The sequence below is a fragment of the Gracilinanus agilis genome, chromosome 2 (genome assembly GCF_016433145.1).
Source record: "Gracilinanus agilis isolate LMUSP501 chromosome 2, AgileGrace, whole genome shotgun sequence".
Taxonomy (NCBI): domain Eukaryota; kingdom Metazoa; phylum Chordata; class Mammalia; order Didelphimorphia; family Didelphidae; genus Gracilinanus; species Gracilinanus agilis.
In genome coordinates this window covers 454309816-454329382 of record NC_058131.1, presented here as the reverse complement: position 1 = coordinate 454329382, position 19567 = coordinate 454309816, and the positions used below count along the sequence as shown (strand labels likewise).

At 38.6% G+C, this 19567-nt stretch overlaps 1 protein-coding gene across 1 annotated transcript in view; it reads left to right on the top strand.

The window, feature by feature from the left end:
* The window catches only part of SUSD6 (sushi domain containing 6), a 69472-nt gene that overhangs the window by 41270 nt on the left and 8635 nt on the right, over positions 1–19567 (top strand). Inside the window, exon 2 of the mRNA XM_044664801.1 lies at positions 17881–18078. Coding sequence (XP_044520736.1) covers positions 17881–18078 — 198 coding nt within the window. The remainder of the gene's footprint in view (positions 1–17880; positions 18079–19567) is intronic.

Genomic DNA, 19567 nt, shown 5'->3' with positions numbered 1-19567 from the left:
GGAAGACTGTAAGCTTAATAATAACAGTAAGAAATCTTATAACATCAGTAAATAAAAAACTTTTGGGAAAATATAACGCGTGTGTGTGTGTGTGTGTCTGTGTCTGAGAGAGAGACAGACAGAGAGACAGAGAGAGAGAACAAGAACAAATCTTTTTTTAAGCTCCCACTATGTTCCAGTCAGGCATTTTGCTTAATTAATATATTATTATATTTCATCTTGACAGTAACCTTGGAAAGGAAGTGCCATTATTATTCCCATTTTGGAGTTGAGGGAACTAAGACAGAAGTTAAGTGACTTGTCCACAGCGAGCAAGTATCTGTGGCCCAATTTGAACTCAGGTTGTACTGACTAGATCTAACACTATCCATGGTGCCATTTAGCTGCCTAAAAAGTTAGGAATAAATAGACAATTTCTTAAATATGATAGAAGTTTTGTTGTATTTATGTGGATCACAACAAAATGTGACAAGCCCTTTAGTACCAAATCAGCTTACTTGTCTCCTGAGGAACCTGTATCCAGGTCAAGAAACAAAGATGGAAATGAACATGAAACAACTGATTGGTTTTATATTGGAAAAGGAGTACAACAAGGCTTTATAGTATCACCTTGTTTATTTCCATGTCTGTTAAAATAGTTTCTGGACAAACAAACCAAAACAACCTATCTTTTAAAAATTACTATAAAACAAATCTGATTACTCATTGAATTTCTTATGATTCTTGACCTAATTTAAAATCATTAACAAGATTCTTTTGTAGGTAGATAAGAAGGAACAGTGTTGTAAAAAGGCAAGATAAGCAAGGTAGACTTCCATTACCCAAACAAATCTGAGATTTATTAGAGATGAAAAATGCAAAAAATATATAAAATATGCATTCAGGCATACCATACCTTGGGAACAGGGAAGTATAGTTTTATATTCTTGTCCCAGGCCAAACTTAGCTAGTTACAGTGCTTATAGAGATTATTGGTAGAAACTAAATATCCCATTTCTAAATCTTTAATATTGAATTTATAGGGCCCTCTAGTAGAGGTGATAATTATGACTTTTGCATAGTATTTTTGTGTTTACAGTGTGCTTCACATGCATTTTCTCATTTGAGCATCACAGCAACCTACTGGGTTAGATGCATACTCATCTCACAGATGAGGAAAATGGCCCAGAGATGTTAAACAATGTATCTTTCTTTTGTCATACAGCTAGTAAGTGTAAAAGGCAAAATTCAAGTCCTACTCTTCCTGATGCCAGTTGGGTCTAACATTATTCATTAGGCCACAGTATTCTCTGGAGTCATTTGTATAACTCCCACTTCATGACAGTTCTTCTGGGTAGTGTTTCATGGATATGTTCATATCCCTATGCCCTTCCTTTATCCTCTTAAAGCATACTTAAACCAGTACCTTAAGCCAGCATTTAGACTTTCTTTTAGAAAATCAAGTTTCTATAAGCCTCTATTTTTGGTTTAGGTGGGCAGATTAAATATATTTCAAACTTTAACTGGCTTCATTAGAGACCTGAAATACCCAGACAGTCCATAACTCTGGGGTGGAGTGGGAGTTTTGTATGCATTATAAAGAACAAAGCAAGATGGACTAGAAACAGGGAAGCCTGGAAGCAAGGAGGACAGACAGGAGATGTCCAGACAGGAGATGATGAAGGCCTGAACTTATGTGGGTGACTTATGTAGAGCAGAAAGGACATTTTTTTATAAAGATAAAACATATCACAACAGATACATTTATGGAAATGAGAAAAATACCTTTAACTGTGAAGATGTTGCCAGATTTTCCCTATGCTTGGTTGGCCCTGGTTTATAGTTGATAGGCACACGATATCTTTCATTCTTGCTTTTGCAGTGTGTTAATTAAGAGAATTCAACTGTAGCACCAGCTGGGTATGGCTGACTTTGTAGAAGATTGCAATTAGATACTTCATTTTCTATTTTTTACCCCCTTTCAACTTTGAAATGATAATGAATAGGGGTTTTTACTCTATTCAGCATAAATAGTTTGATGTATCTAATTATGTAATCATACAGTTATACCCATCTATGTGTACACACACAGCCTTTTATGTTTTATGAATGTCAATCCCTTTTACAGTCCATTACATGAAAATTTAGCCTCCTTTTTACTCTGTGACTTAATTAGACTGAGTTGGATTAAAGTATAAAGTAAGGAGGAAGAGAGAGCCATAGATACTTGGTGTTCTTTTTTTATTTTTACTACCATATTTTTACCTCCTTCCCCTCCCAATTTGTCCTCCCTCCCAAAGGCATTATGCCAGTAATTTCCCAAAGTCAAGATAATCTAAATAAAATTGTATTTCATTACGTTGTACTTTTTTTCTATTAATTTAAAGCTCTAGTTACAGATCTCCTCAAAAAAGCTTTTAATGTATTTTCCTCCACTCAGAGTTCTAGGAAAGCAGTGAGATTGGGTCTTAGTGTGAACACATGCATGCACAATAGAGGCCATTATTTTCTGATGTTTACCTCCTGCGAAGAGGTTCTTTTACCCCAGCTGTTGGACCTGGGACCTGGTAGCAGCTGCATTCTAGGATTCAGGCCTCTGAGGGATAGGCCATCTGTTTCCCTGAGTGAGAGGAAACTTGAAAAAGAATATCAAAGGAGGTTACTGAAATGAATTTTCTCTTTCTTTCCTATTCTTCCCTCTCTGGTTTACCTGAAAGGCTTAAAACTTAATGAAGAATAGTAGAAACTTTTCTCAGCATTCCCTCCCTGCCACATACACACCCATTTTCATCAGCAACACAACAAAGACACCTCCTGAGTATTCCACTTCTGGTGAAAAAGTTTTAAGAGAGTTCTTATGGCTTGATATTGTTTGCTTCAGCCAGAGTCATATCAACTTGTGAAAGGCTTAAAGCTAAAAAACACACAACAACAACAACAACAACAAAAAAAAAACAGCTAGATTCAGGGCTTGTGTTTGAGAATAAGTTAACGGCCTAAGTATGAGGAAGCCATTCTGACTTCTGCAGAACAAATAAAAACATTTTTAGGACTTTATCCTAGATTTTCTTCTACCTACTGTTGTCTAGGTATATATCAAACTTTGATAATCTGTTTTGATACTGCTATCTAATTTGTTGGGGCCTGACTACATAATGAAGAAGAATATTTATGTATAGACTCTTCCCAAAAGTATGCATTCTGAATTCAAAGGGCAGTCAAGTTGCAGATAACGTTAAGAGGAATATACGTATTAGAACACAGAATAAGTTTAGGAGGGGTTTTTGGTTGTTTTTTTTTTTTTGAGATTTCTTTAAGTAACTTAGGCAAGGATTCCTCAGAGAAAAGAGGGTTCAGAAGGGAGTTAGAGTAAAGATGTCAAACATGTGGCTCTCAACATTCCTGCCTGACCAGATTAAAATAACAAAATGAATAAAAATTCAATAGAGAACTCAGATTATGGTAACATGGTTTTCTAAGTTAATATGTGATGAGCAAGGATCTTCATTTACAAAGTTTAGTGGCCTCTCATTTCTCTTGAATTTAATCCCACTATCTTAGAGGAAGAAAGAGGGAAATTTGTGTCACAAAACTGTTAAGAATTCCTTAATAGATCCAGATGACCATCATTTTGCTTCCACACACATATGTATACATATATCCTATGTTCCATATTCATTAAATTAAGAGTCTAGTCTGTAAAATTAGATAGATGGTCTCTTCTGATTTCTAACTAGAATAATCTTTATGAGATACCTGTTCATGCCTCAACCATATTTGGGGGAACTGAGAATAGGAGAAAGATCAGGTTTGAACCTAAATGTATTTGGTGCCATATTGGACAGTTCTTTTAAAAGCAGAGTGACAGGGACAGATTTTGAGAGAAGAAACAAAAAAAGTAAGAAAAACTATACTTGTCTAATTTAGGAACAAATTCTAATGGTATGCAAATATTTATTTTAAATTTCAGGAATAAACTTATTATGATGATTTTATGTCCCAGACAACTGACTAAAGGGTAACTTTTTGATTTGTAGACAATCCTTCACATAGCTACCAAAGTGATTTTCCTTAAAGCACAAATCTGACCATATTGCTTCCCTATGCAATAAATTCCAGTGGCTCCCTATTGCCTCTCAGGTAAAATATTAACCCTTCCGTTTAGCCTTAAAAGCCCTTTGCAACCCAATCTATCTTCCCAGCCTCTTAAGTATTAGGCCCCCTTAAATACACTGTGATCCAGTCTGACTTCTGTATTCTGTTCCTCACCAAGGACATCAGTGCCTTGGAACTAGTTGACTGCCATGTCTAGAAAGCACTTCCTCTCTCTGTATCATAAACTCCTTCATTTCCTTCAAGATGCAGCTCAAGCACCCTCCTTCATGAAACCTTCCATCATCCTCTAATTGCTAATGAGGAATCTTCTCTCTGTAACTACCTTCTTTGTAATTACTTTGTAACTTACTTTTATTTATTCACTTCATATTTATTCAGTTTTTATATATGTGCTTGTCTCCCTAATAGAATCTAAGATTCTTGGGGACAGCTGGGTGGCTTAGTGGATTAAGAGCCAGGCCTAGAAATGGGAGGTCCTAGGTTCAAATCTGGCCTCAGACACTTCCTAGCTGTGGGACCCTTTGCCTAGCCCTTTACCACTCTTCTGCCTTGGAGCCAAAACACAGTATTGAGTAAGGGTTTAAAAAAAAAAAAAAAGAATCTAAGATTCTTGAGAGCAGAGATAGTTTCATCCTTTGTCTTTGTATTACCAGCATATAGTAGGTACTTAATAAATGCTCATCAATTGTATCACTCTCCCTTTGATCATTCATGAAAGAAAAAGTGGTGTCCCAGACATCAAATCACTCATACCTACTTCCCTAGCCACCCTTGTGTCTGTGGCACCAAGTACATGCAAGGTACTGGTTAGGTACTTAGGATACAAAGACAAAAATGGGACAGACTCTGCCCTCAAAAAATATACTTTCTACCAGGAGGATACATTAAGTACATGTGTTTGAGGAAGGAAAGAACACTAACTAAGGGATATAGAAGAGCTTCATGGAGGAGGTGACATTTGAGCTGATCTTTAGAGAATAAGGCATTTAGAGATACAGCCCCAACTCAACCCCAATCAGACTTGTTGAAGTCAGATTTTTACTAAATCACTTTTCATCCTTAACTGTTCTGTGGATAGGTTGCTAAGTACCAAGTTCCTCTTTTCCTCATTCTTATTGGGTTTTGTTCATTGGGGATTGCCTTATAAAGGAGACTGGGCAGTTCTGGGAAAAAATCACTGCCACCCAGGAGTGCAAAATTAGGAGCCAGATGGAAGATAGAATTGCATGGAAAGTTGAAGAAGGAATGCTGTTATAGAGAGTCTGCCAAGAAAAAGCATTGGTCATAGTACAAAAATATTTTGCATTACTGATTCTTATCCCATTTACTTCCACTGGCCCAGAGACAACAAATGCACAGCTCAAAGGCAAAGGTGCTGTACTTCAGAATAAAACATCTGTCTAGGCCTGTATTTCCAAACCTCCCTCACTGCATCAACCAGCAGATGTGGCCCTCACAAAGCATTTGGGTGCAGGGTTATCCTGTTTGCTGCAAGTTGGGAGGTTATGAACTGGGGCAATGGTTCCAGCTTGGAACAGCAGGATGGATAAGTCTCTTCCTTCCTTCTGCCTTTTTTTTTTCCAGCCATAACAATGAACTAGGGGTGGGAAAAGCCAGCCCCAGATGGCATTCTGTTCCCCTGAGGCTTTCTGAGTCAGCCAGTGTGAAAACATCAGAAGGTGAAAGGGTGACAGGCCATATGGGAGCTATTGATCAACCTGCAGCAGCAGAGATATTCTGATGAATTACAGAGAAGGAAAGGGACTGACTTCTTAAAAATTTGAGAGGAACAGAAAGCAGGGGATTGTAATTAGTGTTTCTTTTTCCAATCTCCACCCCCACTTCCTCCACCCAAGCATCCCTTTTCCACCTCCTCTTTCTATCCTTTCCCCAACAACAGCTATTTCTTGAGAGAGGATTTTTAGCTTATCATCTCCTTGGATAGATTCTTCGATTTTAGTTTGGTGAATATGACACATTCTGATCTAGGAGAGAAATTATTGTGTTGTATAAGAATAGGCCCATTATATCCCAATGCTATTGAAAAAAGGCAAAGCTTACAAAGGAGTTTCTTAAAAATCTAAGAGTCCTTCAAGTTTAAGTATAACTTATATGAGAATTATGTCTTCCATAATAAGACATTATTAATAAGAGGCAACCTAGCATATTAGCCAGAAGTGTTGAGCTTGGAATCAGGAAGACCTAGGTTCAGACACTAGCTAGCTAACCTGGACAAGTCACGTTAAGTTTTGGGTACCTCAAGCAACTAACTTTCTAGAACTTACCTACTAAGTCTTGACCCTTTGAGATCTGCATTGATGAAGGGATTTCCCATTCCTTGTGTTTTCCTCACTGAAAGAATCACAAATCTTTCACATAATCCAGCCATGATGACTTTCATATTGTCATTATAAATTATAATGAATTCCTGATGTAAAAAAACTTATTTCTAGATAGGAACACATTTCAGGATTCAGGGTTAAATCTTCACAAATCATAGATTCAGCATTGTTATATCAAGGAACCAGCTTCAGTTTAGCCATTCTGCTTCTTTTAGTGGTTTTTGGTGCTTATAAAATCTAAAGTCTTTGTTATCATTGGGAATATGTTTAGTCTATTGACAAGAAATTTTTTTAAGCTTGTATTTTTACTATTAAAGTTCTTCCAGGACATCTTTTACCAACTATTTAAAAAAATAGGACACAGAAGAGACATATGGAATATTTGTGGTCGCACAGCATTTGACTGTCCTACCTATGTGAATGTATTCCCCCATGTGACAAGACTCTTTGAATTAGGAAGTGCTCATGAGATTATGGTGTAAGAAGAGATGAAATAATTATGAGTAAATCTCCTTGACATGATAGTTTTTCTCTCCTGAAAAGGTTGTATAACCAGTGAGTGTGACCATTAGCATTATACGCTCTTAGCCTGAAAAGGACTTTCAGAGACCGTTTAATTCTGCTTTTTGTTACCAGATCAAGAAACTGAGGCCTCTTAAGGTTAGATGCTCAAGGCTATACAGTTCAGATCTGGCATCTGAAGCCAATTCCTACATTCACAACTCACATTTATCTGGGGCTTTAAGGTTTGCCGTGACTTTTCTTAAAGCTCTTTCAAGTAGGAGATGGAGAAGTAATGATGAAGTTGACAAAAGAGGAAGAGCTCTGAGTTATCCATCCTACAAAGAAACTCTGAAGCCAGTGCCTAGTTAGTAAAAGTTTAAAGGGGAATTTTCAGTGTCTGAGTAGGGCAGTAAGACTTCGGAATAATTTCTTCCTCCCCTTTGTCCATCCTTTGCACTGACACCATAACCCAGCTAAAGGAACTGACAAGCTGACTTCCCTTCTCCCCTCACCCCTTATCATGTGGGAAGTTCTCATGAGAAAATAAAGATCCAGACTGGACAATGAACTTCCTGTCTAACTGCTGGGAACGTTTATTTCATATGAGAAAGAAGTTGCAAATGACATGAGAAATCTTTTTTCTTCCCTCACATTCAATTATGTTACAAATTTGCGTGCTTTACCCACAACACTAAGACAGGATTCTCCCATTTAGTAGTTCAAGTTGAATTATATAAACTCTTAAAGTTTTTTCTGATTCCATAAGATTTTACAAGATTCTCTGGCATTTGGCCAGCCCAAAACAGATGAGGATTTAAAAAAGGAAGGCTTTGTACATGGACAAAGAGATGTCCAGGTTACCCTTGAGCAACCAAGTAAATTTTAAACATAGCCCCGTGGATGCATGGAGAGCCCTGTGCTCCACCCTTCCCTCTCCAACCTAAAGCCAGTCTTCTGGGATCTATAGAAATAAGGAGGGTAAGTTGTAGTGACATATTTCTTCTACCATGTCTAATTTTTCTCAGAAGAAAATAAAGGTGACATCATACTTTAAAGGAGAGTACTGAAATGGGTAGGAATACCACTCACCCAATCATATGCAAGTTTGATTCATAGAATTTTAGACCCATTGTTAACCTTAGAAATCATCCATCTTAACCTCCTCGTTTTATAGACATGTAAACAGGGGCTTGGGTCAAGTAATCACTCTAGGGTGACACAGCTATCTAGTGGCAGGACTGGGTCCAGAATTAGAACTCACTACCCACATTTTCTCCTTCTTAGAATGCAGGAGAAGAGAGAACATAAACACATGAACATGCCATTTTTCTGTGTCCTAAAAAACATTTCTGAAAGTACCTTTTGACCTGTTGTCAGAAAGACATGTCTTTTTTCTTCCTCATTATCTGACAGAGATTCTATAATCATAACTCTCTTTAAATATCACCTTTATGCTAGTTCACTTTCTCTTTGAAGATTGCTGCTCTTTGTAGTATCTGACTTTTACTTTTGTTATGATAAAAACACACTAAGCCAGTGATGGGCAAACTTTTTAAAGAGGAGGCCAAAGGAAAGGAAATGCTCATCTGTCAGTCTGTTTCTAAGGGCAACTCTTTCGAAGTTTCATTGTATTGTATCCTACTCATTGTATTCGTCAGATTAGGAATAATGTCAGGTGGCCGGATAGAACATTTTAGGGCAGCCCCCATCTGGCCGTAGTTTGCCCATCACTGCACTAAGCAATCTGGAATAATAGTTAAGAATTTATTAAGAGATTCCTAGTTACAAGGGCAACACTAAAGGAAGTTCTCCCCCTTTCTGCTGGCATACAGAAAGAATCTATTCCAGAGTCTCTTCCCCAACTCCAAAGCTTTGGAAAGGAGACCAAGAAGAGTTCCCCCTCCAAATAGAAAATGTAGCAGACCTTTTATACCCTGAGAGAAACAATTATTTTCTCTTTGTTGTTGTTTCTCACAGTTGTCTACAATTGTCCTTGCAGATAGGACAGTGACTTGTTTTCTGTAATGTTAGCTTGGTATGGGTTGCAAAACATCTTGTTTCTCCTGAGTGTCTGGAACTTCTCTTTTCCTATGCTTAGCTTTGCAGAACAAACTAGCCTGGGGTAAACTCAAACACCAAGATTTGTTCAATCTATATAGAGATAGAGGCTAGATCTCTAAAACGGGGTCACTCATGTTATGAGTGAGAAAATACAAGACCCTTTTTTTTTCTGGCCCCAAACTGACTCCTGAACTACAAACTCCTCCAAAGTCTTATGAGTTCAATAAGCAGATTGATATCTACTCAGAGCCTCTTCTCTGTGTTTTTCTGTCACCTTCTCTTTAGTCCTGGTAGCTGCACTGGACAAGAGAATAGAGGAAATTGTCACAGTTTAAAAGTTTAAAAAAACATCACTGAAAACTCTTCACTCCTTGTAAAGCTAGCTCTCAATTTAATTTAAACAGGTCTCATCTTACATAATTTAACAGGGAAAAATGAAAATAAATATTTTGTTAGCTTCCACATACTCCAACAAGACTTCAGTCAAAAACTAAGCATTTCGTCTTTGGAAGTCCCTGTGCCAAAAAGAAATTACCATTTTTTCCCTTCTCAACTTAAGTAATGGTCAGTTTTATATCTAAGGCAAACATAAACCATCACTGATCAGTAAACGTAACTTTCTCCAGAGGTTTAAAAATAATGACTGTGCACAGTTTGGAGGACCAGTCAATTTCTCCCTACATCTTTAAATTATGATTTTAATTTTATGTGGTTTTTAAATTTTTCTCTTAAATAGCTCTTATATAGGCAAAATACAGTTCCTGGGAAACTGTTTTTACATGTAATTAGAGGAAAGATAAAATTAAGTTTTAAAAAAATACAGTTATTGGAATTCTTTTATGGAGAACTGTTAAACTTTCCCATCAAGGTTTCCTCTATATCTCATAGCCCATGTTGACACTCAAGGAAAGGCTTCTATGCTAAAGTAAAGGTCATCAGAGGCTACAAAACAAATTGAAGAGACAAAGAAAGAAGGAATCAGTCAATAAACAAATCATACTGGGGCTTGTGGATGTGCTTTAAACTTTAAAGAATCTCTCTGGGGGCAGCTGGGTAGCTCAGTGGATTGAGAGCCAGGCCTAGATCTAGACAGGAGGTCCTAGGTTCAAATCCAGCCTCAGATACTTCCTAGCTTTGTGACCCTGGGCAAGTCACCTGACCCCCATTGCCCACCCTTACCACTCTTCCATGAAGGAGCCAATACACAGAAGTTAAGGGTTTAAAAAAAAAATCTCTTTTTCCCCCTTCTCTCTCCCTCTTCTCCCCACTCCCAAGAAAATGCAAATATTTCATTTAGACTCTTCCACAACAGTAAAGTGAAGGTAATTAAACATATTTTCCCTTACAAGACAAAAGCAAAATAGTAATCAAGTCATACTCAAAGCAAAACAAAACAGGTTCCGCATCTAATAAGAACCAGCTGGTTCAACCAGAAACAAGAAAACAGGAATAAAGGAATAAAAGACTTAAAGAAAATAAGGCTGAGAAATCCAGGTCCTTGGATTATATGGGAGTTCAGAATCTCTTCTCACCTAGTCTTGGTCCTTGGATAACCCAATGAAAAGTGAAAGGAACAGAGAAAGGAAAAAAGGGGAGGTAGAAGGAAGGAAAGGAAGAAAGGAAAGAGGGAGGAAGGATTAGAACAGAAGGGAGAGAAACCAATTTGTGATAATAAGCTAGAAAAAGTTTATTCATCCATGTGAACTGGAATGACATCCAGGAATTGATGCAGAGTGAAAGGAGCAGAACCAGGAGAACATTATACACAGAGACTTGATACACTGTGACACAATAGAATGTAACAGACTTCTCTACTAGCAGCAATGCAATGATTCAGGACAATTCTGAGGGACTTATGAGGAAGAACACTATCCACATTCAGAGGAAGAACTGTGGGAGCAGAAACACAGAAGAAAAACAACTGCTTGATCACATGGGTTGATGGGGATATGATTTGGGGATGCAGACTAAGTGATCACCCTAATACAAATATCAATAATATGGAAATATGTCTTGATCAATAACACACATAAAACCCAGGAGAATTGCTCATTGGCTATGGGAGAGGGGTGGGAGGAGGGGAGGGAAAGAATATGAATCATGTAACCATGGGGAGTGGGGGGGGATTCTAACTTAATTAATTAAATAAAAATTTTCAAGTTAAAAAAATTTATTCAGAGATGCATTTTTGTGGAAAGAACACCAAGCCAGCATTTATATAGTGCATTAAGATTTGCAAAGATTTATGTTATCTCACTTCCTAGCTGTGTGACCCTGGGCAAGTCACTTAACCCCCATTGCCTAGCCCTTACCACTCTTCTGCCCTAGAACTAATACACACTATTGATTGTAAGAGTTTTTAAAAAAATTATGTTATCTAATTTGAGACTCACCACAATCCCAGAAAGTATATGCTATTATCATCACTTTTTTTTTTTTTTCATTTTAAACCCTTAACTTCTGTGTATTGACTTATAGGTGGAAGAGTGGTAAGGGTAGGCAATGGGGATCAAGTGACTTGCCCAGGGTCACACAGCTGGGAAGTGTCTGAGGCCGAATTTGAACCTAGAACCTCCCGTCTCTAGGCCTGGCTCTCAATCCACTGAGCTACCCAGCTGCCCCTATCACTCTTTTAAGATGAAGGAACTGAGGCACAGAGAGGTAAGTAACTTTCCCAATGTCTCACAGATAGTAAGTATCTTAGGCAGAATTCAAACTTGGATCTTCCTGACTCCAAGTCCAGCGTTCTATGCATTGAGCCACTTGGCTGCCTAAGATACCCTTCATTAGACTACAGGTACAGGGCAGATTTCACAGAGTTAGCAAACTTTTTATACTTTGAGGGAAACAATTTATGGTTTTGAAAGTTGTACTGTTCTTGCAGGCAGGACAAAATTATCTGTTTTCTTTAAGATTAGCCTTCTAAGTGGGGCAAAGCAACTTGTTTCTTCTATAATAGTCCACAACAACTTATCTTCCCTCTGTGCTTAGCCTACAAACTGGTACTGAGGATAAATTCAAACATGAAAACTCTGTCTTCACTAAAATGGAATTTTCTAAAATGAAATCACTTATATCAAGGGAAGAAAAATATAGTGCCCCTTCACCTCTACATTTTTATTCAGCTTAGTTCTTGTGGGGATAAGACACTTAATAAAATTGTGGAATAAATTTGATGGCTTCTTATGTAACTTGGGATCTCTCTGCCTTTACTCCTTCCTAGCCCACCCTTTGAATCTTTCTTCACTCTTTAAAAAAAAAAAAAAAAGACCCCCTTCCTTTCCCTTTCCTTCTCTTTCTTTTCTGCTATAGGCTTAAAATGCCAGATTTTGAAATCGAGACAGGACTTGAAGGTAAGCATGTAAAACAATGCACTTCTTTATTTAAATAATAAATACAGTAGGCATATTCCACATATTACTTAAATAGTATTCTTAGTAAGAACTTTCTTTCCCCAAAACTTACTAGCCCATCTTCCAAAATGATCTGTATTCAGAGGCTGAATCAGGAGGGGAAAACTGCTAGAGAAAGCCCCAAGAGGGTCAGAAACTCACAGTCAAGACCTTGGAAGTGACCAGGAGACGCAGCAGTCAAGTGTAGGCACAGCCACTCTCGGACCAGGACAGCTGAGGCACCCAGGAACCACCTTGTCCTTAGATGAACGGAGAACAGGGGTTCTTAACTTTTTTGTGAATCATGAACCCTTTTGGCAGTCTTGCAAAACCTACTGATTCCTTCTCAGAACTATGTTTTTTAATGCTTAAAATATAATGTCTAGAATTTTAAGGGATACCAATTACATTAAAATATAGTTATCAAAAGATTTTAAAAACAAGTTCACTGGGACAGCTGGGTAGCTCAGTGAATTGAGAGTTGGGCCTAGAGACAGGAGGTCCTAGGTTCAAATTAGGCCTCAGATACTTCCCAGCTATGTGACCCTGGGCAAGTCACTTGACCCCATTGCCCACCCTTACCACTCTTCCACCAAGGAGCCAATACACAGAAGTTAAGAGTTTAAAAAAACAAGTTCACAGACCCCAGGCTAAGAACCCCTGCCATACAGGATCCTAAAGATCCAGCATTCCACTCCTCAAACATCTAGAGTTAATCTAATCCAACGGTTGGCAACCTTTTTGGCCTTGTGAGCCATAAACGCCTGTGAAAGGAGGAGGATGGAGGCAGAAGGCGCTGGAATATGGGGCAGGGGCTGAAGGGCCCCCTGGGGCACATCCTGGGGCTCTGCTGGGACTGGCTGGTTGGGAGGTGGAGCCAGATATGGCTCGAGAGCCATACCTTGCCGACCCCTGACCTAATCCCTCAATGGAGAACCCAAGGTGGCCCATATCAACAAAGAGGTGAGGAACCCATCCAAAAACAGAGCAAAAAGTGGCAACTAATCCTGACCCAGTTCCCCAGTTTGGGAACCAAGGCTAGGGAAATTAGTAAACAATGCAAAAATATATAACCTGGGCAAGTCATTTACCTCCTGGTTGCCTAGCTCTTAACTGTTCTTCTGTCTTGGAATTAGTATTAATTCTAAGGCAGAAAGTGATGGTTAAAAAATAAAAGAAATCTTTTTTTTAAAGTTTATAATGCACAAAAGAGAACAGAAGGAAGTTCAGAAAGAAGCACAGATAAGCAGGGCAATTTTGAAAGTAAACATGTTTGGGGCAGCTAAGGAGCTCTGGATTGAGAGCCAGGCCTAGAAACAAGAGGTCCTGGGTTCAGATTTGGCCTCAGATACTTCCTAGCTGTGTGACCCTGGGCAAGACATTGCTTAGCCCTTGCTGCTCCTCTGTCTTCAAACCAATACACAGTATTGATTCTAAGATGGAAAGTAAGGGGTTTTTTTTTGTTTTGTTTTGTTTTTTTAATGATTTTTTTTTTCATTTTTTTACTTAATTAACTTAGAATAGTTTTTCCGTGGTTACATGATTCATGTTCTTTCCCTCCTCCTGGAACCGAAAAGCAATTCCACTGTGTTTTACATGTATCGTTGAAAGGCTCATTTTGGGAGTGTTTGAGTCCAGAATAAATTTTTTTCGCTTAAGGCACTATTTAAATATTAGTTGTCATTTGCTATCGTTATCATCTTAGGATCACAGATTTAGAGCTGCAAAGTATCTCAGAAGTCATTTATTCCATTTTACAGATGAGGAGTTGAAAGTAGCACTGTGGCTAGAGCACTGGGCTTCCACTCAGAAGATCTAAGTTCAAATCCAGCCTTGGACTCTTCTTAACTGTGTGGCTCTGGACAAGTCACTCAACCTGCCTACCTCAGTTTCCTCCACTATAAGATAGGGCTAATAACTGCACTTTCCTCCCAGGGCCAAACACGATCATATTTGTAAAGTACAGTATCTGGCCCAAAATAGGCCTTTAATAAATGTTTGTTTCCTTCTGCTTCCCTTCACTTCTCTGAATGTCTAGGACATACCCTGAAGTTGTCTTTATTATTAAATGTGAAGGCTTGGTTTTTTTTTGTTATTAGTTACCTCAAATCACCACCACAGCCATGGTTATAAATGGCTAATAAAGGGTTCCAGTTATATATAATAAATATTCTATTACGCTAGTATGACCAAATGACAACATAGGCTTGTATAAAGGTCGTGTGCTGAGTCCAGGATTTTAGCCTGGCTGCTACTACTACAAAGCTGTGTGACCTCAGACAAATCTTGGGGAGTCAAAAACTTCTCTTTAATTTATCCCTGCCCCTGAACTAGAAGCAAGTAGCTATGCTTCTAAGACAAATGACTGAGAGCAATCATGGAAAGCCAAGCAAGAGAAACAAATTGATTTTTCCCTGAACTTAGGCTTTCCCCATACTCCCTTTAAATTATGGAGCATGCCAGTCAGATATGTTAATTGTCTTTCATATTGATTGACCAAGCATAAAACAACCTCTTGCATCCAGGCATTGTCATTTAGACAACCCAAGTAGATTAAGTCCAGAAATGGTGACTCCTCATACCTGCTGAGCTGATTGATTTTCCTTAGGGCTTTTGATCCTCCCTGATGATCTCCTCTTATCCTGCTCACTCTAAGCAGATACTTAGAAGTAATAGCTCAGAGTCTCCATCACAAATGACTGATCTCTACTGGGACTCAAAAACCTTGACTCAGTACCAGTGGGCAGAAACAATGCCAAATTATTTCTTTGCCCCTAGTGTGTCTTAAAGATATATAGCTTTTTTAGTTGCCTACATGTCCTGCCTTGAATTGGTGACAGCTTCTGGAAAACCAAACCTGAGATCTCCTAGTTAATTTTCCTTTCTCTAATCTTTTTAGCTTCATGTATTTGTCATGCTGGTTTTGCCTTACTGAATTAAAACTGCTCTTTGTCTGGAGTATTCATATTCTGGGTAATAACTGAAACCTAGAAGATAAAATTTCCCTTAGAAAGCCAAAGAGTAAATTGAATGGGAGATCTCTCCCCTGTAATAGTGCTGTTACATCCTGCCTGTTTTTGGAAACTATCCCTCTGTGATGCTCTACAATAATTGATGGAAAACTTTGCTTCTTAAGTGGAAGAAGTGAACCAGTTAGCAAATAGAAAGCTAAAGAGTAAGTCCTTTGATTTCCGGAAAATTTGTTGTCCTGAATAAGAAGGAGAATTTGTAAAGGACAGAGTATCCTGGTAAGGTCTATTCTCAAGCAAGCAAGTGAACTTTGGAAAGTACAAGGACTGTAAGGATCTCCTCTCCTTTCATTTGGAATTGGTATGGAATTAATTTCATTAGGGTATTTGCTTAAACACATTCACACTTTTAGATAAGTGGTAGCTAATTTCCTTCCAAAAGGTTAATAAGAAGGTTATGATTTGTGAAGCGGGGCCAAGGGCTTTAACAATAAATAGAAATGATCCTATATTTCCCAGTCATTTCTCCCTCACTGATTTCTATCTATTTTTCAAGATTCAAATGCTACCTCTTTACTTTCCTGCCCACCCAAGCCCAAAATATTATCATCTCTCTTTGAACTCTTCAGTGACCTTTAGAATCATGAGATTGAGAACTTGGAGATTTTTAAAAGACCATCTAATTTTAACTCCCTCTTTTTTTTATATCTGTGGCACTTTCCATATTATTCATCTGATGTTTATCATATTACCTTCTTTTTTAATTTGTTACCTTTTTATGTAGTCATAACTTGTTCCCGCAACTAGATCATGTAAGTTCTTTGAGGATAAGGGGCTTCTTTGTACCTTTTCTACATAGCAAGTACTAAATTCTTTGGTTAATTGAAGGTGATAGTGGAGACCATAGGATCTTCGAAGAAACCTTTGAGGACAAAAGAGAGGTTAAGTAACTCTTCCAGTGGGTAGTTCAACCATTCACATTTGAGCTAATATTTTATCTTTACACATAACACAGCAAATGAAGTTAAAAATCTCAGTTTGAGCTCACTAATTTTTTTGCCCCATTTTTTGGTATGCTTGAGTCAGCTGGCATGAGGAGGACCACAGGCAGCTGTTTTAGCCTCCTCTTCCCTTTCAAAGCTCAGAGGGCAACTCCACCCCCGCCCACCCACCCCCTTCCAGAAAAGGGAGAAAGAAAATCTAGCAGAGGAGGGGTGGGCTGCCTTTTCTGCCATCATTCTGGCATCCCCTTGACAGCAGTTCCCTCCAGGAGAGGGGAGAAGAGCTACTATCTCCAGTATGAGAAGCACAACATCACTACACTACACAACTCATGGTGTCTTCTCCAAAGCCAGCACTTCCACTATATCTGCCATTTGTGTCCCTGAATGTGTGTGCAGGTGTGTGGTCCTCTATAAGAAAGAGGTCATCACAACCACAGCAAAGATCAGTTACTCAAGAAGAGAAAGTGATATTCAGGAAGAAAACAAGAGCTTGAGGGGGAGAAAGTTTATATCTCTCAGCCAAATTGGGAATAATTCCCTTGAGAAACTCTTGGTCTTGGAAACATTTTTAAGCCTAAGGAAAAGTTCATAAATTCGGGGCTGGGGGGGTAGTGATGTCCTTCTCTCTCCCTTTTCTCTCTCAGTGTTCCCTCTGTTTCCCTTTTCTGAGAGGGCCTTGTACAAAATGCCTGGGGCATGAATTGTATATCTATACATCTAGTGGTTTAGGAGGTTGCCAGGGGTCTCTCATATCCTCCCTCCCTTTCCAGCTGCCATTTGTTTGTTCTGTATGTTTTGTTGCTTCCTTTATTGGCCCAAGGTTCCCACACTATGCTCTCAGACCCTGGGCCTATGGATAACTAGGTCTGTTTGAAGATGGAAGAGGTAAGGGAGCACCAACCTATCTTAAAAGGTTGATTCAACCACCAAGCTCTTGACTTGGAGAAAAACAGATACTACTAGAATTTGGGAACAAAAGAGGTTTAAAACCTTCTAAAGCACAAACCTAGGCCTCTGCTTTGACTTTCTGAATTTAGTTCATTTTGATTAGACTATGAAAGTCCTTCAAAACATGGATGAGAAATAGAATTAATGTCTTCCTAATACTGTTATAATAAGACTTACATCTAGCTTTATGTTATGTTCAAATCAGTGTAGTAATGAGGTATGTTATAATAAGGATATGCATTATAGTTTTTTTCTTCCTTCCTTGCTTGATTTCTGTGAACTTAATGCAAAATGGGAAAGGAGGTGGGCAGCTAGGTGGCTCAGTGGATTGAGAGCCAGGCCTGAGATGGAAGGTCAGAGATTTTTTTTTTAATGGGAAAAAGGAAGGGTAAAAATTCAGGAGCTAAACTTCCCTGTTATCAGGCCATTTCCCTTTTCAACTCTGATATCTTGATTCTTCACCAAAAATCCTTGTTGGGGCTAAGCACAATTCTTCCTGCTATGTCATCTAGCTGGAATATCCATGAAGATTCTTTTATTTAAATACTTCTTTTTTCTTTTTTAGTGTGTCCTCGACCACCAGAACCAGAAAATGGCGGCTTCATCTGCCACCCAACCCCCTGTAAAGATCCCTTGGCATCAGGCAGTGTCATTGAGTATCTGTGTGATGAAGGCTACATGCTGAAGGGGGATTACAAATACCTGACATGTAAAGATGGGGAATGGAACCCAGCCATGGAGGTCAGCTGCCACCACAGTCAAGGTTAGTCCATCATTGATGCTAAAGGATTATGGGGGAGAAACTCCAATTCCCTTTTTGAAGAGAGAAGTAGATTATATTTCCTCCAGTGTTCCGCCTAGTGTAGTCCTTGTTCTGACAAAGGGTTAGGGCAGTGTAATCTGGTAAATCACAACTCCCAGTGGCCCATTATCCCCCCTTCTCCTTACAGGTCCTGTATTCTTGAGAAAGACATCTGTGACTAATCCCTGTACCACTGCATATAACTAAAGGATGATCTTTAAGGTGCTTGATAATTTGCCAGGATATTTCCCTGGTATAGAGACTTTACTCTTTTGATTCTCAGTCTCTGATGTGACCTTTGAGCCTCATCTGCTGGACACAGTGATTATTATTCTCCACTTCTCCCCCTACCCCATCCCCCCACTGGAAATTCACTCTTTTGTCAGGTGAACAACCCATCTAGCTAGAGAGATCTCTCTTCCCTTGTTTCTCATATAACAGGAAAATCCATGCAGCCTGTAGGAAAATGTGTCATCCAAACATGTTTGTGCTTCATGCATGAATCGCTAATCCCAAACCATGTTTGTAACCCATAATACCTTGGGAAATTCTGAGAAGCGAAGAAAAATGAGTGTTTATGACAGAAGCCAGAGAACAGTGGGTCATTCCCAATCCAGTGTCACAGGCTGCTGTTGCTCTATAGCAGTGGTTCCCAGACTTTTTTGGCCTACTGCCCCCTTTCTAGAAAAAATATTACTTAGCCCCCTGGAAATTAAATTTTTTTTTAAATTTTAATAGCATTTAATAGGAAAGATAAATGCACCTGTGGCCATCGATGCAGCACCCACCAGGGGGCAATAGCGCCCACTTTGGGAATCACTGCTCTATAGGGTGAAATCTATGGTATTATGCTGGATTTTACTAGTTCAAAATTGATTTAACAACTTCCTACTGCCCTCAAAGAGGGAGATAATTTCAGGAGATCTCCTGACCTAACAGTAATGGTTATTTAGGAATCAAGATGAGCAAAGTTTTGCAGCTAATTTTTTTTGTTTTTAAGTATTTTTCCATGGTTATATGACTCATGTTCTCTCCCTCCCCTCTTCTTTCCCCCATTCTGGAGATGACAAGCAGTTCCATTGGGTTATACATAATACACTCAATTCTTATTTCCATAGTATTCATTTTTGTAATAGAGTTATCTTTTAAAACCAAAACCAAAACCATATATCCATATAAATAAGAGATAAATCATATGTTTTTCTTCTGCATTTTCTACTCTCATAGATGTGAGATAGAATTCTCTAGATGTGGATAGAATTCATTCTCATAATCTCTCAGAGTTGTCCTGGATCACTGCATTAAGTATTAGTAGCAAAGTCTATTATATTTGATCATCCCATAATGTTTGTTACTGTACACAATGTTCTCCTCGTTCTGCTCATTTCACTCAGCATCAGTTCATGGAGTTCTTCCCAGTTTTTATAGAAATCAAGCAGTTTATCATTCC